At 42.8% G+C, this 24,208-nt stretch overlaps 1 protein-coding gene across 1 annotated transcript in view; it reads right to left on the bottom strand.

The window, feature by feature from the left end:
• The window catches only part of ANXA10 (annexin A10), a 72,239-nt gene that overhangs the window by 34,533 nt on the left and 13,498 nt on the right, over nucleotides 1-24,208 (bottom strand). The window contains exon 2 of the mRNA XM_061132441.1: nucleotides 4,062-4,143. Within this exon, the coding sequence (XP_060988424.1) occupies nucleotides 4,062-4,143 (82 nt within the window). The remainder of the gene's footprint in view (nucleotides 1-4,061; nucleotides 4,144-24,208) is intronic.

Here is a 24,208-nt window from a genome sequence, read left to right as displayed (position 1 = left end):
TGCTGAAGCTCCTATACTTTGGTCACCTGATGTGAAGAGCAGACTCATTGGAAAAGATCCCAATGCTGGGAAAGATTGAAGGCAGGAGGAGAAGGGAACAACAGAGAATGAGATGGTTGGATGACATCACTGATTCAATGGACATGAGTTTGAGCAAGCTCCGGAAGATGGTAATGGACAGTGAAGCCTGGTGTGCTGCAGTCCATAGGGTGGCAAAAACTCAGACACAACTAAGCAACTGAACAACAACAAATAAGATTTTTCAGTTATATATACATATTGATTTTTCTACCATCACACATAATTATTATAATGTGATTTTTGTTGTTATTCTTTTGGGATTATCCACAATACACCTCTCTGAATTGCTCTCCAGTTTTCAAAGTTCATAGCAATTCTGGCTCATTTATTCTTCTAGAAGTATTTCAAAATATTTTCATATGGATCTCAAAAGTGTTATTCAAATATCAATTAAAATAACTACAAACTTAGGAATCAATTTAGAGAAGTCACTAACATGACATATCTATTGAACTATTTATGTGTTTTTCTTTTCTAAAAGACTTAGTAAACATCTGTATGCTGCTGCTGCTAAGGTGCGTCTGTCGTGTCCGACTCTGTGTGACCCCATAGACGGCAGCCCACCAGGCTCCTCCGTCCCTGGGATTCTCCAGGCAAGAACACTGGAGTGGGTCGCCATGTCCTTCTCCAATGCATGAAAGTGAAAAGTGAAAGGGAAGTCGCTCAGTTGTATCAGACTCTTAGCGACCCCATGGACTGCAGCCCACCAGGCTCCTCCGTCCATGGGATTTTCCAGGCAAGAGTACTTGAGTGGGTTGCCATTGCCTTCTCCATAAAACATTTGTATAGTTTTGCAAATTACAAGAAACTTTATTTGGTTAAAATTATTCATATTTGTATTTCTATCAATATTTCAAGTTATATTATTTTTATTTTGGTCTTAACAGAATAATTCCTTAATGAAATAGATGATATTGAACTTCATGTGGACCTTGTGTCCAGAAAAATTATTGAACTCTCATGCTGCTGCTGCTGCTAAGTCGCTCAGTCGTGTCCGACTCTGTGAGAACCCATAGATGGCATAGACGGCAGCCCACCAGGCTCCTCTGTCCCTGGGCGTCTCCAAGCAAGAACACTGGAGTGAGTTGCCATTTCCTTCTCCAGTGCATGCATGCATGCTAAGTCGCTTCAGTCATGTCCAACTCTGTGCGACCCCATGGACAGCAGCCCACCAGGCTCCTCTGTCCACAGGATTCTGTAGGCAAGAATACTGGAGTGGATGCCATTTCCTTCTCCTGAACTCTCATACTTCTAATAATTTTTTACTGGATTACCTTGGATTTTGAAATTTGCTGATAATGTATGCTGCAGAAACAAATAATTTTGACTTATTCTTTAGACATTGTGTCTTTTTCTCTTTCTTGTTCTATTGCATTAGGGCCAGGAATTTCTAAATAATTCCTACTTGATGGTTTAACAGAAAAGCATAGCGTAATGATCCTTAGCAATTTTATGGGCTTGCATGATGTATGGTTGATTCTTGTTATTCGTGATATGTTTCTACAAAGTCACCATGAACATGAATTGGTAGATGCTGAATGTTTGCTTCTAGGGGAGATACAGGAAAACTCAGACACTAGGTGTAAAGGGACACTTCCTCCACTTGTATAAATAGTGTCTATGCACACCCTACAGCTCACACCATATTATTGCTGAGTAAGGTCAAGGGCAGGTGGTGGTGGATCTAACTTAAGTAGCACTGAGGGTCCCACAAAGATTCGTTTTTGTCTTGCAGGCAGCTTTGCTGTGATTTAGGCATGTAAGTCAAAGATAGTTCCCGTTGTTCAGGATCTGACAGGGATGGTCTGGAAATTATACATGCTAACTGAGACAAAATAAACACAGGTGTCTGTGCCTTAAGAGTGCATGGGCAGGAGAAGCAGCTGGTCACAGTTGGGATTGGCAAGTGGACTGTTCAAGACCGTTACCTGGGAGGTACTGCTTTTCCTTGGTGAACTGTTATACACTGTAAGACAAGTTTTATTAAAACAACTCCCTTTCATTTGCATCAGACCATATTTTTGCTTTCTGGTTTTTCTAAGTATTAATAAAACACAGAGCCAAGTCAAAAATCAACAAGTAGGATTACATCAAACTCAAAAGCTTCTGCAAAGGAAAAGACTACAGTTAACAGTACTGCATTGCATAGTTCAAAGCTGCTGAGAGAGTAATCAGTGAATGTTCTCAGCATAATAGCAAAAATGGAAATTATGGGATGAGAAGGATGTGTAAGCTAACCTTACTGGGTTAAACATTTAGTGACATGCATGTCAAATCGTCACATGCACATGCACCTTGAACTTACACTGTTGGATGTCAGTTATGTCTCAGCAAAGCTGGAAAGAACCCACAGTAGCCAAGGAGGACACTCGCAGTTGTCATTTTTGGTTGAACTTTGCCAGGAGCATCAAGATGGCTTGACTTTCCAAGCATGTTGACCTGTGTCCTTGCTCTGTCACACTGAAGCATGCCTGTTCTGTCACATGCAGAACCTCTTGGAAGCCTTCAGCTAAAACACTGACAAGCAAAAGGCTGCAAGGGTCGAAGTGAATCTGAATTCTGACCCTAAAATTTCAATGACAAGAAAACTGAAGCTGGTGCAAAGAAAAAAACTTTTTTTTTTCAATGAGTAGATTGCTCTGATCTATAGTTGTAAAGCAAAATATTCTCCAGAAGGAAGAGTTCATCCATAACTTTCTATTTCCCCTCCCTTTAGATTTTTCTAGTGATGATTGATATTTCAAAAGGCATGGAAGCAGTGCAGATTCTTAAAGTGGACTTCAGAGCATCTTTAAGTTCTTTATTGTTTTCTTCTGGGGTCCTGCCAGTGGACACACACACACACACACAAATACACAGACACACACACATACACATAGTATCGCTCTCATAAAAGTGACCTTGTCTTCCAAGCTGACGGTTCGCTTTCTCCTGAAAGGCTTTGTATGTTTGGTGCGAATGTTCTGGTGTCAGTGTTTATCTCCCTGCTCACCAGCAGCCTCCTTAGCACAGATTGACGTCTCACAGCTCTGTGTTGAGTCTTAAAGATTAAATCTTTTTTTAAAAAAACTCAACAACTTCCCCCTCCTCTCTACATTTCTTTCCTAAACTCTTGTTCGTTCATTGGACATCCACGTCTAAGGTGGGTGACCCAGCCTCCCCACCCTGGGAGCTCACAGACTGGTCTGCAGTTGACAGAGGTGGACAGGCTGGGTGGAGGGGGCGGGGACAGGACCGTGCAGAAGGAGGCGTCTGGCCTGATGAGTTTGGAGGACAGAGAAGGGTTCCAAGAGGAAGGCTCACATGAGGAGGTTCCTGAGAGATGAGAGTTTGAATGCCAAGTGGATGGGAGAAGAAAACAGCCTTCCAGGTGGGGTGGAGGAGCGGTTGCGGGGTTCTGGGCCAGTTTGCAGGATGTAGAGGAGCTGCCCCCCGGAAACAGCAGGAAGAGGGCTGGTTTAGCCAGATATGGAGGTCGCAAAGGAAACAGGCTAGAAAACAGACATGGTGAGAAAGGATGCTTATCCCAGATAAAGTTTTTGACTTAAGAATTTCATTTAGGAGTAGTGGTGAGACACTTAAGAATTTAAGGCAAGAACATATCAATCACATGTGCAAGGGTGAGAGGCAATTCTGTTCATCTTGTCTATTTTTTAAATTCTACTTCTTTGCCCAGCTTTTTGTTTGAATCTGTGTTTGCCTTCTGTAGGGCTTCCCTGGTGGCTCAGATGGTAAAGAATCTGCCTGCGGTGCAGGAGAGCCAGGTTCAGTCCCTGAGTTGGGAAGATCCCCAGGAGAAGGAATGTCAACCCGCTCCAGTATTCTTGCCTGGAGGATCCATGGACAGAGGAGCCTGGTGGGCTATAGTCCATGGGGTTGCAGAGTCAGACACAACTGAATGAGCATGCACACACAATCATAAAACAAGGTAAAAACACAGAAAAAATAACCCCAAAGGAGCTAGACAACCCCAGGCTTACCGAATCCCTGGAGCGCGCCTCCCAGCAACTCGGCATCCATCACGGGGTTGAAATTCGGAGCTGGGAAGATGGTACCCTGAACCTGGTGGGAAGGGGCAAAGAGAGAGAGGAGTTGGGTAATTCTCACCAAAGACTTCAGCGTGTTTTTCAGATAAATAAAACAAAAGTACATTCTATATGCTTGAATTACTCTAAGACACACACACGGGTATTTTAAACAGATGTGTTAATTGTATGTCAGTTGCGGCGACTTAGTTGTGTTCTTTTTAATCCCCTGTTCTCTCCCGTATTGGGATCTAGAAACTGAGAAACTAGAACTGATAGTAGAAAAGTGTAAGAATCAGATAAATACATGTCTTCTTAGTAAACTGTAAGCATTTTCTTAGGAATTGGAGACTACTTAGAAACTGAAAAGAACTATTATGGGGCTTCATCCCATTTAAATGCTACTGCCGCTGCTGCTAAGTCGCTTCAGTCGTGTCTGACTCTGTGCGACCCCATAGAGGGCAGCCCAGCAGGCTCCCCCGTCCCTGGGATTCTCCAGGCAAGAACACTGAAGTGGGTTGCCATTTCCTTCTCCAATGCATGAAAGTGAAAAGGGAAAGTGAAGTCGCTCAGTTGTGTCTGACTCAACCCCATGGACTGCAGCCCATCAGGCTCCTTCATCCATGGGATTCTCCAGGCAAGAGGACTGGGGTGGGGTGCCACTGCCTGCTCCGCCATTTAAATGAGTTACAGATTAATCCTTTGTCTGTTGCTTCATTTGCAAATATTTTCACCCTTTCTGACTGATGTCTTTCCCTCTTGCTCATGATTTCCTTTGCTGTCCAAAAGCTCTGAAGCTTACCTAGGTCCCGTTTGTTTACTTTCGCTTTTCTTTTCATTTCTCTAGGAGGTGGGTCAAAAAAGATCTTGCTGTGGTTTATGTCAAAGTATGTTTTTCCTAGGTTTTTCTCTAATAGTTTTATAGTGTCTGGTCTTACATTTAGGTCTAAACCAGAGAGAGAAAAATAAATATTGTATATTGACACATATATGGGGAATCTAGAAAAATGATGCAGATGTACGTATTTCCAGAGCAGAAATAGAGACACAGATGTAGAGGATAGCCTCGTGGGCGTGGGGGTGAGGGGAAGGGGGGGACAAGTTGAGAGAGTAGCATTGACGTGTATAAATTGTTGTTTGTTGTTCAGTCACTAAGTTGTGTCTGCCTCTTTGTGACCTCAATGGACTGCAGCACGTCCGGCCTCCTTGTCCACCATCTCTGGAGTTTGTCCAAGTTCATGTCCATTGAGTCAGTGACGCCATCCAACCATCTCATCCTCTGCTGCTGTCTTCTCCTTTTGCTTTCGATCTTTCCCAGTATCAGAGTCTTTTCCAATGAGTTGGCTATTCACATCAGTTGGCCACAGTATCGGAGCTTCAGGTTCCACGTGTAACATAGATAGCCAGTGGGAAGCTGCGGTGTGGCACGGGGAGCTCAGCTCGGGGAGCTCAGCTCGGGGCTCTGTGATGACCCAGAGGGCGGGACGGGTGGGGGGAGGTCCCGGGGGGGGGGGTACATGTATACGCGTGGCTGATTCCTTCACTGTACAGAGGAAACCTGCGCAACACTGTAAAGCAACTGTACCCCAATAAAGAATAAACAATGACTTAGAAGTGGCAGTTACCACCACAGCTTAAAAAAACATTCAGGGGCCCTAAGGTCATATAGAAAGTTGAAATATTGAATCCAGAATCGAAATTCACAAAAATCTAGATGATGCAGGTAGGGTGGAGGGTTTTTGGCAGAAGCTTGGAAGTGCAGAGGAAGATATGAGCTTCCGAAGCCCCTCCTTTTACACTCTGTGGTGTACCAATAGTAGAGTGACTCTGCGTCTCTTACTTGAGCCCGAGCCAGCAGCACTGGGCTGGGTAGGATCACACGCAGAGCAGGAACCGCCAGTTCAGGTGTGCTGAGAAGGGGCGCTCCCCCCGTTTGTTGTGAGTTTGCCCAGAGATGATGGGGAGAGAGCCTTCCCATGGCGACAGGTCTCTGGGCCCTTGAGCAGGCAGCTTCACAGAGCAATGCTGCTGAACACACAGCATTCTGGGGCCCATGTTATAAGAGCAGAAAATTAGTTAATTGATGAGCCTGGTTTCTAGTCTTAAGAAACATGCATATACCACTGCCAAAAGATTAATGAAAAAAATTTTAGGGGGAGTAAGAACATTGTTCACTTGTGTTAAAGCTAAGAATTAAATTCAATTTGTGTTCCACTTGGCCAATATTAATAAGTTTTTATACTCAGTGGCACAAACGTGTTCGTGAAACATTCTCTTTAAATCCTAGATGGACAGATGTGTGATTAAAATATGGACACAGTTTAGGATCTTAGGATGCCCACACGTGTGTCTGCAAGCCAGTGTCCAGTTCACTTCTGATAAAGTGAAGGTTGCTCAGTCATGTCCGACTCTTTGTGACCCCAAGGACTATACAGTCCATGGAATTCTCCAGGCCAGAATACTGTAGTGGGTAGCCTTTTCCTTTTCCAGGGGATCTTCCCAACTCAGGGATCAAACCCAGGTCGCCCGCACTGCAGGCAGATTCTTTACCAGCTGAGCCACAAGGGAAGCCCAAGAATACTGCAGTGGGTAGCCTATCCCTTTTCCAGCGGATCTTCACGACCTAGGAATTGAACTGGGGTCTCCTGCTTTGCCGCCGGATTCTTTACCAGCTGAGCTATGAGGGATATCTCAAGCTATTGGCAATGAGCCAGAACTTAGTTTTCTTGAGCCAACCCTCATTTCTGTACACTATTGCACGGGAGATGATAAGAGTTTTATCTGCCTATTCACTATCATCCCCTTGAGTGAGACTCTATTAAGAAAACTGACTTTGATTTTTCTTTCAGTCACTAAATTGAGTTCAGAAAGTAGACTCTAAGGTAAACTCCTAGACTGAGTTCTCTTCACCTCAGTTGTTTTCTTTGAAATCTTATAATCCTAGAGCAATTTAAGATTTAAACTTTTGAAAGACAAGCCCTGCCTTCAAATGTGAAATTTATTCTCTGCTCTTTGTCACTGTCTTTTACTAAGTTCCTTTTGTCTATGTAGCTTTTTCGTTGGGAAAACTAAAGGCTCTTTGAAGCATGTTCCTTGTAGGAGTGAGAAGGCTGTTGCACAGGTGTTGGGTGATGGTGCCATTCATTGCCTGCTGACCTCAGTCTTGCTGCAAGCTCTCGGACAAAGGGCAATCTTATTTATTTATTTTTTAATTCATGGGAGTATAATTGCTTTACAATGTCTTGTTAGTTTTGTTGTACCATGAAGTAAATCAGCTATATATATATATACATATATCCTCTTGAACTTCCCTCCCAGCCCCCAGCCCACCCTTCTAGGCCATCACAGAGCACCGAGCTGAGTTCTCCTTGCTTTGCGGAAGCTTCCCACCGACCATCTGTTTTACACATGCTGGTGCACATATGTCAGTCCCAGTCTCCCCGTTTGTCCCTGTCTTAAAAGCGTAAGAGAGAAAATGTGTTTGGAAACAGTGAGACATATTGTTGCATACGTGTAAGTAGCCTAGACAGTCGTCTCTGAATGTGCAAATGTCTATCACAAAATAGAGCATTTCATTCCTGGCTGGACTAGGGTCCTCCAGAATTCCGACTGGAGTAAGTGCTATAAAATGAAACCCTTCATATATTTTGCAAAAGGAAAAAAAAAAAGACACACACACAAGGCTCTAAAAGTAATACATAAGGAAAGGAAAGTTGTTCAGTTGCTAAGTTGTGTCTTGACTCTTTGTGACCCCATACACCGCAGCACGCCAGAGTTCCCTGTCCTCCACTATCTCCTGGATTTTGCTCAGACTCACGTGCATTGAGTCAGTGATGCCATCCAGCCATCTCACCCTCTGTCACCCACTTCTCCTCTTGAACTGTCTACAGTGATTTATTAGACAAAATTTGTATGTGAAATAAAAATCCACAGTTTTTTCTTCATAGTTTTTTTTAAATCCTCACACAGACTACTAATACAATGTATTTTTACAATATAATGCAAAAATTCTTTCTTTCTTTTTACACTTCTCATCTCTTTTGCCACTTAAAGTTCTCTCCTTATCTATTCGTCTTAGAATAAATCAGTAAAAATGTTTTAGAAGTAAATTCAACACTAAAAGTAAAAAAAATTGTGAATGGTCAGTAATTCAAACAACACTTTTCTAGTGAGCTCTTGTCATTCATGCCCATTTATATAGCATATTAAATCATTATATTCATTTCATATCAGCCATTATGTTTCAGTTAAGCTGGAGTCAGCAACGCTGTTCCATGTAAGGTACCTACTTCGGGTTCCTTGGAATGCTGACCCCGTCGTTTAACAGCCATATTTCCGTGTGTCCCTCAGAAGTAATTGGCATGTAGTGCTGGGCAAATGCGATATGATGCCGGTGTGTGCTGTGAGTGCTCCCCTCAGTGCGGCTAACTGGCACGGCTGCCGCCTCACGTGGTCTGGCTTTCTTCTGATGAGGACACTTGAGACCTGCTCTCTTAGTTGTTGTTGTTTAGTTGCTTCTGTCATGTCAGACTTTGTGACCCCATGGGCTGTAGCCCACCAGACTCCTCTGTCCATAGGACCCTCCAGGCAAGAATACTGGAGTGGGCTGCCATGCCCTCCTCCAGGGGATCTTCCCCACCCAGGGATCAAACCTGCGTCTCTAATATCTCCTGCATTGGCAGGCGGGTTCTTTGCCACTCGCGCCACCTGGGAAGCCCAATAGAGATTGTAGGGGTGTCTCATTCTGAGTCCCCTGGAGGTATAATGCGCACCTCAACTGAAGCAGATGGCGTGTTCTCGATGAATACAGATCGCTTGTCTGACCAGGTGTAATTTTACTTGCTGATTTTCGAGGTCTATTTTTAGTTAACCCAGTCACTGTAATTTAACCTTTTGAAAGAGTGAGAGACTGTTATGTTGGGTATTTTTCAGCATGTATGCCTCTTAAAACGAAGTCCCTTTATATATATGTGTTTCTAAATTGTTCATGTCTTAGAGCAAAATGGAAATTTTGAAAAAGTGGACACTTTCCAATGTGACATAAAAAATGCATCTATGATAAAAAAATTTTTTTTGCCTTGAAAATTGACAGATTTAGACATAGTGTCACTTGTTACAGGAAAAATAAAAGTCCTAATGCTTGTCATTTCCACTTGAATTCTTACCATAAGGTAAGCAGAATGTGATCTTCACTTCTCCTCATTTGTGAGTTTAGATTTTGACAGAGGAATGAAACATACTCCCTTCTAAAAAGACAGAATAAACTGCCTCATCAATTTACTATGCAGAAGGTTATGAGTAATTTGTAAATTTAAAATTGGTTCCAGAAGCTACTCCCCTGAGTGAATAATGAATGGATTTCTTTAACTGACAGAAACATGTCAGAATTATTATCTGGAACTGCATACAGACTGGAAGACTCACAGTTTGTTCATGAAGTTGATAAAAAACATCTTAATCATCTCATATCAATAGGCACATGGATCAGTGTATATTTCATCTCTTCATAGCTGACCTAGGGGCCAAGGTCCGTAATCCCACTCAGCGCCCACCCTTAAGTCCTTTCTCTCCTCTGCCTTTTGCGTCACCCACACACTAATCGCCTGGGAACCTCAAGAGTTCCGACCATGAAACGTCAGCCGGCCTGACTGGTGCCTGCCAGCGGCTGGGTTTCAGAGAATGACTCAGCTTAGTTTCCATGTCATGGGGATTCCAAGATCTCCAGGGAACTGAGGAGTTTTGGAGCCCTGTGAGGAATCCCTCCAGGGGTCCTGGGCCTTCATTCAGGAGCATATTGTCACCTTTGGGGCACTGGTCCCTGGTCTCCACTGACTGTTCTGAACACCCTGTACCCACTCACCTCTCAACGTTTGTCTGCAAGAACGTCCTGAAGGATTTCAGTGGCTTGGAGACAAACAGCACCGTGGGGTGATTAACCCACCCTCTCCCGGCTTCCAGGAGCCTGTCCTTCAGTCCATCTGCTCCCCGCACACCTTCCTCGGGTCCCCTTATCCCAGCCGCTGCTCCTGCTTCCTTGATGCTCCTCCCTCCCCCAGCCCCCCCACACCCAGCAAACTGTCCCCGCAGCCAGAGAGGTTCCTCCTGGGTCAGACACACCACCTATCCTCCCCTCAAGTGCCCCTGCCCAGAGCTGGGCTTCCCATGCTGGTTTTCTGCTCTGGTGCACAGAGGGGATGCTGTTCATGTGAGAGAAACATCCGCGGACACCGGGATTTATGCGCACATCCCGGGGCCTGGCCTTGAGGACGCTGCAGGGCGTCAGCAGAGCCGTCCTCACACCCCGCGGCGGGGGGCAGAGCAGGAGTATGTGGGCAGAGCAGGAGCCTGAACCTCAGCGCAGCGGTCGGCGTCCACGTCGACTCTGCCCACGACTGAGAATACACCGCAGAGGTTTCAACCGCGTGAGCGGAGCTCTCCCACCATCCCCGGCTGTCTGTGTGGGCTCCTGCCTGACTGCCTCTCTCCTGAACCCCTCGGCTCCCGCACGCAGCAGCCCTGCGCTCCAGCCCCCGGGCACTGCTGTCGCCCACCCGTGCCCACCCCCGGGCTCCTCCGTGATTCTGGGGAGCATCCACTCCGGGTTTGACTGATGGCTCCAAGGCCGTGTGCAGGAGCCCCTCCTGACGTCCCCCCCCCACCCCAGGATTGTCTGCGCCCTTCCAGAGTGCATCCGTCTGCCATCCCTTGCCAGTGGTTGGTACCCCATCAGGAAACGACCCTACTTCCCTCCTTCCTTCAAAATACCAACAGAAAGCCGCCCCTGCAGCGCTGCGCAGGACCCCAGGCACCTCCCAGACACTCAGAGGGGTGGAAGAATACACACAGGCTGGATCAGTGGGCCGAGCACCACGCACAGAGGGGAATGTTCCTCCCAACTTTCCCGGGGCTTCCAGAGCACGAAGTCTCCTTAACTGGGCTTCCTGCATTTCGTTGAGGATGGACCTGAATGTGACTGGTCGTGCAAGGTTAGAGATTGAACATTCTCATGAATAAAGGAAGAATATTTGGATTTCCAGGCATCAGTTTAGGAAGAGACACAAGTCACGAGAATGGAAGTAACTCAGGATTACACTCTTTCTTCCCAGACTCTGGAGTCAGCTCAGATTGTACCTGTTCTGTGGAGTCTTCCCTGATTTTATCGTGTATTACCTGTGGCTGACATTGCTTATTAAACATGGCCTTGCATTTTTTGCATTTACCTTTTCCTCCAAATTTTCAGTTTCTGCAGGGCAGTGACACTTCCTGCTTTTCAGAGCATTTAGGGCAGCACCTTATTCAGGAAGTGGGCCCTGAGGATGTTTGTAAAATGCTAATTAGAAAAGTGTATGCACCCAAAGGCCTCTGCATGCATCCCCCAACTTCAGAATCTGCTCTCCACACAAGCGGACTGTGCTCGGCACGCCTTCACCTGGGCTTCCTGGGTGGTCGCCGCAGCCGTCTCATGAGGCTGGGGTGTCAAGTGTATTTCACAGGTGAGGAGGCGCTGGGGCTGAGTGAGTGGTGTGTCAGGAAGCCCACACTCAGCTCCAAATTTACCTTCCTGGCTGGTGCTTTTTCCATTAGAGCTGGAGTTGATGTAAAATAAAATAACATGTACTGTTGAGGCCCCTTATTCATTTCTTTTTGCCGGGGAAAATGTCCCTATTTGCAAAGGTTCCTGTGGGTAAAACCAAAACTCCAAAAGCATAAAATTCTTACTCTTAAGCCAGTTCTAATAGAACAAGAAAGGTGAGTGTGTGTGTATGTGTGTGTGTGTGAAGGAGGGGTTGAGGAAATTAGAGAAAGACAGTAAAAAATAGATCCAGTGGCTAGGCCACTGAAGTGCATTCAATAACAGAATGTCTAATAGTTAACCTCACAAAGAGCATTAGTCACTCAGTTGTGTCTCTTTTGAAACCTGACTGTAACCCACCAGGCTCCTCTGCCTATGGGGTTCTCCAGGCAAGAATATTGGAGTGGGTTGCCATGCCCTCCTCCAGGGGATCTTCCCATCCCAGGGATCGAACCTGGGTCTCCTGAGTCTCCTGTATTGGCAGGTGGATTCTTTTTTTTGAAGGATAATTGCTTTACAGAATTTTGTTGTTTTCTGTCAAACCTCAACATGAATCAACTATAGGTATATATATATATCCCCTCCTTTCTGAACCTCCCTCCCACCCCCCCCCCCCCATCCTACCCCGCTAGTTTGCTACGGAGCCCCTGTTTGAGTTTCCTGCGCCATACAGCAAATTCCTGCTGGCTGTCCATTTTACATAGTTTCCATGTTTGCATGTTACTCTTTCCATACATCTCACCCTCTCCTCCCCTCTCCCCAAGTCCATAAGTCCATTCTATATGTCTGCTTCTCCTTTGCTGCCCTGTAAATAAATTCTTCAGTACCATTTTTCTATATTTCGTATATGTGCATTAGAATACAGTATTTATCTTTCTCTTGCTGACCACTTCAGTCTGTATAATGGGTTCTGGGTTCATCCACCTCATCAGAACTGACCACTGAACTCACCTGGGAAGCCCAAGGAAATATGCATCTAGCATGTAATAAAAATAAAGCTTAGTGATCTGATGACTACCATAGCTACTGATATTAAGATGTGCTAAGTCATTTCAGTGGTGTCTGACTGTTTGTGACACTATGAGCTGTAACCCGCCAGACTCCTCTGTTCGTGGGATTCTCCAGGCGGGAATGCTGGAGTGGGTCGCCATGCTCTCCTCGAAGGGATCTTCCCTGATATTAAGATAGGCTGAATTATGTTCTCAAATTGATGCAGAAGTGTTTATGACTATGAACCAATTACTAAATTAGTTTCTGTAAGATCTTTACAACTTAGTAGATGGATGTTAAGGAGTTTAAGAAAAGGATGGAGGAACCTGGATTCAACCACACAGTCTCTAATGATTGTGGTCCAAGAGTGTCTTCCCTCACAGGACTTTATATTTTGAGGAAACAGTTATGAAGGAAGATGTAACTGAAGATAACTTTATCTGAATAACAGTTACTGTGAACATTATCTTAATAATATGCAGTACAACGCTATAAAACTTACCCTCTTCAGAATGAATTGATGGCATCAAATGACTGCTTTCTCTTGAAGCCTCAAAATATTCAAATCCTAATCCCAGGAATCTAAGATGCTCCCATATTTGTAGGTGTGATTAAGTGAAGGGGTTTGAGGTGGAGAGTATCCTGCATTATCTGGGAGCCCTGAGTATAGCATCAGCATAGCTTCAGCATCAGTCCTTCCAATGAACACCCAGGACTGATCTCCTTTGGGATGGACTGTTTGGATCTCCTTGCAGTCCAAGGGACTCTCAAGAGTCTTCTCCAACACCACAGTTCAAAAGCATCAATTCTTCGGTGCTCTCCTTTCTTCACAGTCCAACTCTCACATCCATACATGACCACTGGACAAACCATAGCCTTGACTAGATGGACCTTTGTTGGCAAAGTAATGTCTCTGCTTTTTAATATGCTATCTAGGTTGGTCATAACTTTCCTTCCAAGGAGTAAGCGTCTTTTAATTTCATGGCTGCAGTCACCATCTGCAGTGATTTTGGAGCCCCAAAAAATAAAGCCTGACACTGTTTCCACTGTTTCCCCATCTATTTCCCATGAAGTGATGGGATCAGATGACATGATCTTAGTTTTCTGAATGTTGAGCTTTAAGCCAACTTTTTCACTCTCATCAAGAGGCTTTTTAGTGCCTCTTCACTTTTAGCCATAAGAGTGGTATCATCTGCATACCTGAGGTTATTGATATTTCTCCCAGCAATCTTGATTCCAGCTTGTGCTTCTTCTAGCCCAGCGTTTCTCATGATGTACTCTGCATAGAAGTTAAATAAGCAGGGTGACAATATACAGCCTTGATGTACTCCTTTTCCAATTTGGGACAAGTCTGTTGTTCCATGTCCAGTTCTAACTGTTGCTTCCTGACCTGCATACAGGTTTCTCAAGAGGCAGGTCAGGTGGCCTGGTATTCCCATCTCTTTCAGAATTTTCCACAGTTTATTGTGATTCACACAGTCAAAGGCTTTGGCATAGTCAATAAAGCAGAAATAGATGTTTTTCTAGAACTCTCTTGCTTTTTTGATGATCCAGCGGATGTTGGCAACTTGATCTCTGATTCCTCTGCCTTTTCTACGACCATCTGGAACATCTGGAAGTTCACAGTTCATGTATTGCTGAAGCCTGGCTTGGAGAATTTTGAGCATTACTTTACTAGCGTGTGAGATGAGTGCAATTGTGTGGTAGTTTACTGTTCTGTAAGTATTGAACTGTGGTGTTGGAGAAGACTCTTGAGAGTCCCTTGGGCTGCAAAGAAATCCAACCAGTCCATCCTGAGGGAGATCAGTCCTGGGTGTTCATTGGAAGGACTGAAGTTGAAGCTGAAACTCCAATACTTTGGCCACCTCATGGGAAGAGCTGACTCATTGGAAAAGACCCTGATGCTGGGAGGGATTGGGGACGGGAGGAGAAGGGGACAATAGAGGATGAGATGGCTGGATGGCATCACTGACACAATGTACATGAATTTGGGTAGACTCATATGATGGACAGGGAGACCTGGCGTGCTGTGGTCCGTGGAGTCACAAAGAGTTGGACACGACTGAGCGATTGAACTGAACTGAACTGATTTATTTATTCTAACCGGAGGATAAGTATAATATTGTGATGGCTTTTGCCGTATATCAGCAGGAATCGGCCCCAGGCACACGTCTGTCCCCCATCCTGAGCGCCCTCCCACCTTCCTCCCACCCTCTCCCTCTAGGTTGTTTCAGCGCACTGGCTTTCGGTGTCCTGTGTCATTCACTGAACCCGCACTGGTCATGTATTTTACACACGGTAATGTACATGTTTCAGTGCTGTTCTCTCAAATCATCCCACCCTCGCCTTCTCCCACTGAGTCCAGAAGTCTGTTCCTTACATGTGTGTCTCCTTTCTGCCCTGTATGTAGGATGGTCAGTACTGTCTTTCTAATTCCACACGTGTGCGTTAATACATAGTATTTGTCTTTCTCTTTCTCAGTTACTTCAGAAAGAAATAAGCTTTGTTTTCTAAGATGTGGTACCTATATACAATGGAATATTGATAGATACTATGATATCGGTATGATATTATAAGATAGAGATTACATTTAATGTGTGAATGGAATATTATACATATGTACAATATACAGGCTTTGTTTTCTAACCCTCGCCCTAACCCTAGGCTTTATTTTCTAAGATGTAGTACATATATATAGTTCAATATTACTCAGCCATATAAAAAGAGTGAGATAATGGCATTTTCTGCAACATGGTTGGAGTTAGAGACTGTCATACTGAGTGAAGTAAGTCAGAGAAAGACAAATATTGTGTGATATCACTCATATGGAATCTGAAAAAATGATACAAATGAACTTAAGCAAAACATTGAGTCACAGACTTTGAAAACCAGCCCCCATACATGGAACAGATTCTGGTGGGAATATTTTATCATTAAATAATTAACCTACAGTTAGTATAGTCATGTTAGCAAATAAGAACAGAACATCTCTGACAAGTTAAAACATCATTTGTGATCTCATTGTCTACAAATTATTGGTGAATATTTAGTGGCAACAACAAAAGGAAATATCTGCCAAGTCCTCTTCTTGTGCTTGTCGTATCTTTACATATAATTGTGTTTGTCCAAATGGAAGCATGTGTTACATAATGTGGTAATTTGCCTTTTCCTATGGGCTTCCCTGGTGGCTCAGACGGTAAAGAATCTGCCCGAAGCGGGGAGACCTGGGTTCAGTCCTTGTGTCGGGAGGCTCCCCTGGAGGAGGGCATGGCAGCCGGCTCCAGTGTTCTTGCCGGAGAATTCCTTTTCCTAGTGCACCAGTCTATAGGAGATAGCTTACAGTCTCTTCTGCTCTTTTCTTTGAAGATAAAATTATGCAGCGGCTCTAAAAATGCTACTCAACCTGACTTACAAATAATCTAGTTAGTAGTAAGGTATCCTAACACTCTTCTAGTTCTCGTCTATGTCATTTAAAGAGACCTGACTCATACATGTGTGCTGAGCCCTATGGGCTGTAGCCCACCAGGCTCTTCTATCCATGGGATTTCCCAGGCAGGAATACTCGAGTGGGTTGCCATTTCCTTCTTCAGAGGATTTTTCTGACCTGGGGATCGAATCTGCATCTCTTATGTCTCCTGCATTGGCAGGCAGGTTCTTTACCACTAGCACCACCTGGGAAGTCCAAAGAGACCTGAAATCCACGTCCCAGAGGGAACCAAGTGTACGTGTGGGTTTGCAGACCCTGGTGTTCTGAGGTGAAGGAGTCCTCTGTATCTCTTGCTCTCTGCCTGCCTACTCTGCAATTTAAACAGTGCCTTTATGGTCTTTGTTTGATTCAACGTTATCAACAAGGCTGTAGCAGGCAAGGCAAGTGTTCTTATTTCTACATTACATATGAAAATGATGACTCAATATTTGCATAACATCCTTGGCTTAATAATTGGCAAACCAGAATAATACTGTTCTGATGTTAAACCCAGTGCTTTCCCTGTATATCTTACTTCTCATTCCTCTTCTCTCTCTCTTTTTTTTTAACCCTTTGTTCATTATTATTCTTATATTTCAAAAAATTAATGCTGCTTTCATATTTGTTTGTGTCTCTTTTAAAAAGATTAAAAAAACCCTAGTGCCCATAACATAGTATAGAGGGAGTAAGAGCTATCATAACTTCAAAATTTTAAAGGTTAATTGGGAAGCAAATTCAATATAGGATCCATAGCTCAAACTCAAGGAACATGTGGAGTCCTGAATTTCAATCTTAAGACAGAGATTATGTTGCAGTTAATGAGTGAAGAATTGCATTTCATGGATTTATTACAACAGTTTCTACAAAACGAGGCTACTCATAGATGAATGGTGAGTTCAGCCACTCTACTCTAATTTTATATTTTTAGAGGTTGGTAACCAGCAGTCTCAAAGCACAGTAATCTGTTTCACAAATAGAAACAGGCTCCTGGTGATTAGAAATCCCTTACCTTTGTAACAGAGATCAGTGATAACTTTATCTGGTGAACTGCCTGTTCTTGAGACGTTAATGAGAAAAAGAGTGGCTTTTCTGGGCTACTGTTTTACTTCCTTTTAAACCCTGAAAGACTGTTGTGGAAAAAGAATCATGATACTCTTTTCCCACCAGATTTTACCTTTATATTGATGCTTGATTCTAGCTGGGTTGACATTTTTTTCTTTTTTCTGAGTTAATATTAACTAAAGCAAGAGAATATAGTTTTTAAAGAATTATCAGCTAAATAAAATTCTGGATGGGTAATCTGTAAATAAGTTGTTTAGCTATAAAATGAAGGAAATTTCTATTTCTTTATTAAGGAAAATTTAATGCAAAGATTTTAGGATTTCACAATAATTTAGATAGATACAACATATGACTAATACATTTTACACAGTTAAAGCAATGGCCAGTTTAGGGCAATTTTTGCTTTGAATTATTTTAAATAAATATCCTGCAAAGTAATTCTGTTTCATTCTGTGAATGAAGATGTGTACATCTAAAACAAAGCAAAACACACAAAAACACAAAAGCAGAGAATATTAGTGAAGATAAAATATGGAGTCATAGTAAAGGTGGAAGACATTCATTACTACAAGATTTCTTTATAGACATTGGCTGTGCTTCTGCCATCATTGTGCCAAGGATGAAGAAGACAAAAGGACCACTTGGTACCTTGACTGGTTTTATATCAGTTGATTCAAGGTCTCTATTTCCTAAATGAAAGGCATGATGGTATCATAGTAAGGGATCAGGGAGACATTAGTTAACTTTATGGTTAGATAAAGTACTTTTAAATTGTGTAAAAAAGCAAGAGAGTTCTGGAAAAACATCTACTTCTGCTTTATTGATTACTCCAAAGCCTTTCACTGTGTGAATCACAACAAACTGTGGAAAATTCTGAAAGAGATGGGAATAACAGACCACCTTACCTGCATCCTGAGAAATCTGTATGCAGGTCAAGAAGCAACAGTTAGAACTGTACTTGGAACAAAAGACTGGTTCCAAATCAGGAAAGGAGCATGTCAAGGCTGTATGTTGTCACCCTGCTTATTTACCTTATATGCGAAATGCTGGCCTGGATGAAGCAAAACTGGAATCAAGATTGAGAGACTTTATTTTTGGGGGGCTCCAAAATCACTGCAGCTGTTGACTGCAGCCATGAAATTGAAAGACAGTTGCTCCTTGGAAGAAAAGCTTTGACCAACCTAGACAGCATATTAAAAAGCAGAGACATTACTTTGCCAACAAAGGTACATCTAGTCAAAGTTATGGTTTTTCCAGTAGTCATGTATGCATGCGAGAGTTGGACTACAAAGAAAGCTGAGCACTGAAGAAGTGATGCTTTTGAACTGTGGTGTTGGAGAAGACTCTTGAGAATCCCTTGGACTGCAAGAAGATCCAACCAGTCCATCCTAAAGGAAATCAGTCCTGAGTATTTATTGGAAAGACTGATGCTGAAGCTGAAAACTCTAATACTTTGGCCATCTGATGCAAGGAACTGACTCATTGGAAAAGTCCCTGATGCTGGGGAAGATTGAAGGTAGGAGGAGAAAGGGATGACAGAGGATGAGATGGTTGGATGGCATCAGTGACTTGACGGACATGAGTTTGAGCAAGCTCTGGGAGTTGGTGATGGACAGGGAAGCCTGACGTGCTGCAGTCCATGGGGTCACAAAGAGTTGGACGCAACTGAGCAACTGAACTGAACTGAATTGTTTGAAGTATTTAAAGGTAATTTTTAATTTCTCAAGAATACCTGGTTTAATTGGATTTAAATAGTGTTATGCTTTTAATTGAAAAAGTTGATCAATGTTCTGATAAATAGCAATCAATATAAGTGATCTCATTGTGAAGAAAAGATCTCAGAACTCTCAAATGTTTAGGAAGGAAAAGATAATTCATAATCTAATTTTATGGTAAATTTGCCCCTATTTTTAATCTTCATAGTAACCTGTCAGCCAGGTGTCAACCCCCACAGTGATACTAGGATCTACTCAGAAAATGACAGCCACCTGCTTCAATGGGGGATCCAGTTTTATTTCATTTTTCAAAATAATACTCAATTGGTCACTTTTACACTTTGAAGTGTTGGTAATGCGCCTACAGTTTTCCTTATAGGTACTTAAGTACAGTGCTCTTTTCTGCTATAAATTACATTTAGCATGTTTTTATGTTACTTTTCTTACTTTAAAAATGTAATAGCTACAGAAATGTAAGTGTTAAAGCAGTACTAGTATTCAGATAATTTGCAAAACTTGAGAACATGTGTTGAGGAGACCAAAATCCATTAACATTCATGTGATGTCTTATATTAAAGGAAAGATTTCTGCCACATAAATATGGGTGTGTTGGATAGGAGTCTGTGGTGTGGGATGCACCACAGAAGACACTTTCTTTCACTTTCTTTCTGGAAAGTGAAGGTTGGTAGAGATAGATACTCATTTTATAGACAAACTATAGGGAAAAAGTAGAAAACTGTCAAGATGTTTATATAACACTAATAGTGGGATTTGGGGCCTCTCTGGTGGCTCAGTGGTAAAGAACCCGCCTGTCATTGTAGGAGATTAAAGTTCAATGCCTGGGTCTGAAGGATCCCTTGGAGAAGGAACTGGAAATCCACTCCAGTATTCTTGCCTGGAGAATCCCATGGACAGAGGACTCACAGACTCACAGACTCACAAAGAGTCCACAGACTCACAAAGAGTCAGACACAACTTAGCAATTAAACCACAGCAGTATGATAGCAGGATTTGAACACTGGTCGCTTCGTCGTGCAGTTTTCTGGCAATGCAGTGGCCACCGTCGGCATTCACGCTGCAGAGTGAAGTACAGCACCTGGCTGGGGCTGCAGAGAAGGTTCTAGAAGCCTGTTTTGTAACTCAGCCATTCAGCAGCCTAGGAGAGGGGAAGAGGCTCTAAATTAGAGATGGGGTTCCTTGGTTGGAGGTGACAGTGTTCTGAGACCCTCTGCGCTGCCATGGGAACCAAGGTGAACGGTTCCAGGGTGGGGTGTCTTTACCAAGGGAGCCGCTACAGAACTTGAATGTGACCATGGACTCCTGGGTAGACAGCGACTCACACTGGAGAAAGCCTAAAGCTGAGACTGCCCAGCTGCCCGAGGTGTGGAGGGCGGCTTTCCGGGGACTGCAGCTCCAAGTGTTTATTCCATCCGGAGTTGGAGGGGAGGTAGGCATGTGCGTGTTTACCACCCCCCGGGTGAGGGCCACAAAGCAGGTGCATTGATCCCAAGTTAATCTGAAGGGCTCTGGCTCCATGTCTTCCTTCAGGGGGTAACAGGAACTTTGAAAGCAGACAGATAAACAAACCTAAGGAGAGGATTCCTAGAGGGAGAGGCGTCCTGAAACCACAGTGGTCCCAGAGGCATCCTCCAAGGCTACAGGGCATCTTGACTGCACATTACTTAAACACTCTTGATCCACACACCGTGGAGCTTATATGGATGTTGTGTTCACCTGAGTTATTTTGAAGAATGAGGTATCAAGTCAGTCAGGTGGTTGCTTTTTTATTGAAGTATATAGCTGATTTACAACTTTGTGTTTCAGTTGTATAGCAAAGTAATTCATTTGTAAGTACACATGTCTTCTTTTTTTTTTTTTTATAAAGATTCCTTTCCCTTATCAGTTCAGTTCAGTTCAGTCACTAAGTCGTGTCTGACTCTTTGCAACCCCATGAATTGCAGCACGCCAAGCCTCCCTGTTCATCACCAACTCCTGGAGTTTATTCAAAGTCATGTCCGTTGAGCTGGTGATGCCATCCAACTGTCTCATCTCTGCCGTCCCCGTCTCCTCCTGCCTTCAATCTTTCCCAGAATCAGGGTCTTTAACAGTGAGTCAGTTCTTCGCATCAGGTGGCCAAAGTATTGGGATTTCAGCTTCATCATCAGTCCTTCCAGTGAAAATTCAGGATTGATTTCCTTTAGGATGGACTGGTTGGATCTCCTTGCAGTCCAAGGGATTCTCAAGAGTCTTCTCCAACACCACAGTTTAAAACCATCAATTGCTTGGCCCTCAGCCTTCTTTATGAGCCAACTCTCACATGCATACATGACTACTGGAAAAACTATGGCTTTGACTAGATGGACCTTTGTTTGCAAAGTAATGTCTCTGCTTTTTAATATGCTGTCTAGGTTGGTCATAGCTTTTCTTCCAAGGAGCAATCGTCTTATTTTAATTTCATTTCACTGCACTGCGGTCAACAGCTGCAGTGATTTTGGAGCCTCCCCAAATAAAGTCTGTCACTGTTTCCATTGTTTCCCCATCTATTTGCTATGAAGTGATGGGACCAGATGCCATGAGCTTAGTTTTCTGAATGTTGAGTTTTAAGCCAACTTTTTCACTCTCCTCTTTCACTTTCATTAAGAGGCTCTTTAGTTTCTCTTTGCTTTCTGCCATAAGGGTAGTGTCATCTGCATATCCGAGGTTATTGGTATTTCTCCTAGCAATCTTGATTCCAGCTTGTGCTTCATCAAGCCCAGCATTTCTCATGACGTACTCTGCATAGAAGTTAAATAAGCAGGGTGACAGTATACAGCCTTGACGTACTCCTTTCCCGATTTGGAACCAGTCTGTTGTTTCATGTCCAGTTCTAACTATTGCTTCCTGATCTTCATATAGATTTCTCAAGAGGCAGGTCAGGTGAATGGTATTCCCCACAGTTTGTTGTGACCCACGAAGTCAAAGGCTTTGGCATAGTCAATAAAGCACAAGTAGATGTCTTTCTGGAACTCTCTTGCATATTCGATGATCCAACAGAATTTGGCAATTTGATCTCTGATTCCTCTGCCTTTCCTAAATGCAGCTTGAACATCTGGAAGTTCACAGTTCACATACTGTTGAAGTCTGGCTTGGAGAATTTTGAGCATTACTTAACTAGCGTGTGAGATGAGTGCAATTGTGCGGTAGTTTGAGCATTCTTTGGCATCGCCTTTCTTTGGGATTGGAATGAAAACTGACCTTTTCCAGTCCTTTGGCCACTGCTGAGTTTTCCAAATTTGCTGGCATATTGAGTATAGCACTTTCACAGCATCATCTTTCAGGATTTGAAATAGCTCAACTGGAATTCCATCACCTCCACTAGCTTTGTTCATAGTGATGCTTCCTAAGGCCCACTTGACTTCACTTTCCAGGATGTCTGGCTCTAGGTGAGTGATCACACCATCGTGATTATCTGGGTGGTGAAGATCTTTTTTGTACAGTTCTTCTGTGTATTCTTGCCACCTCTTCTTAATATCTTCTGCTTTTGTTAGATCCATACCATTTCTGTCCTTTATTGTACCCATCTTTGCATGAAATGTTCCCTTGGTATCTCTAATTTTCTTGACGAGATCTCTAGTCTTTCCCATTCTATTGTTTTCCTCTATTTCTTTGCACTGATCACTGAGGAAGGCTTTCTTATCTCTCCTGGCTATTCTTTGGAACTCTGCATTCAAATGGGTATATATTTGCTTTATAGGTTATTACAAATTACTGAGTGTAGTTGCTTGTGCTATACAGTATGTTCTTCTTGGTTACCTATTTTACATATAGTAGTGTCTGTATGTTAATCCCAATCTCCTAATTTATCCCTCCTTCCTCCTTTGCCCCCAGTAACCACAAGTTAGTTTTCATGTCTGTGAGTCTGTTTCTGTTTTGTAAAGAAATTCGCTTTAGATTACACATATAGTGATACCATTTATTATTTGTCTTTCTCTGTCTGACTTAGTGTGATAACCTCTGGTCCACCCGTGTTCCAGCAAAAAGCACCACTTTGTTCTTTTTTACAGCCGAGTAATACTCCATTGTGTGTGCACCACATCTCCTTTATCCACTCCTCTGTGGATGAAGGCTTAGGTTGTTTTCACGTCTTGGCTGTTGTAAGTAGTGCTGCTGTGAACCCTGGGGGTGTGTCCTATTCCTCATTATAGCCATTAGCTTCAGCCTGTAACTTCACTTAGGTCTTCACTGTTCTTCTGAGAGTTTCATGGGACTCTATCATTTTCAAGAATCAATTTTATATAAAATTAGAAATGTTAACTTTGTTGAGATGTAAAATGATCACTGTAAGTCTTATAGGTATCCACAGATAAATTTGTAGTACTTTCCATTTTTTATCTCAGAAATTCATAATAAATGCTTCAAAATGTTGTTGATCTATAATCGTTTCTACCATGTAACATTAAAAGTTGATCACTGAACATGACAGTTTTTAAGACTTTATGGAACTTTTCTGATCAAAACCAGGCAGGATAAACAAAGTCAACTGTCTCCTCAGTTTCTTTCTGTTATTAAAGGAACACTTATAGCATTAAATGCAGATGTTAGAAAAAAATTATCAAATTAAAATTTTAAGATTTCATGTTAAAAAATGGGAAAGATAGTGGAAGATTACACTAAAAGTAACAGAAGGAAGGAAATGAAAAAGACAAAGTAGAAATCAATAATACTGAAGAGAAAAAAACATGAAAGAAATGAAATGCAAGAAATGAAATCATAAGCTTGTATTCTGAACAACAATAGAATTGGTAAAACTCCAGCCAGGCTGACAAAAACAGAAAAGATACAAACTATAAATATGAAAATAGCTGAGACATCATTATGAAAAAGGAATGCTAAGAACAATTCCATGCCCATAAACATGATAATTTAAATTCCTTTTCCTTGCCAGACAAAAACTGTCAAGTTTTACTCAAGAAAAACAAACACTATGAATAGCCAGATCCTATTCAGTTTCCCGAATTCATAGTTAGCATTTCATCAAGAGGAAGAACTTCAGGCACATAGTTTCACTGGAGATTTTTATCAGTCATTCAAGGAGTACATAATAGCCAATTTCACAAACTATCTTATAAGAAATAGAAGAGAGCACTTTCTACCTCATTCTGTGGAGCCAGAATTGCACTAACCCCAAAGCTAACCATTACAAGAAAAGAAAATTACAGAATAGTAACTGAAGACTCTTGAGAGTCCCTTGGACTGCAACCAGTCCCTTGGAGATCCAACCAGTCCATCTTAAAGGAGATCAGTCCTAGGTGTTCAT

This window comes from Dama dama, chromosome 29 (assembly GCF_033118175.1).
Source record: "Dama dama isolate Ldn47 chromosome 29, ASM3311817v1, whole genome shotgun sequence".
Taxonomy (NCBI): domain Eukaryota; kingdom Metazoa; phylum Chordata; class Mammalia; order Artiodactyla; family Cervidae; genus Dama; species Dama dama.
This window is presented reverse-complemented; position numbering and strand designations above follow the sequence as displayed.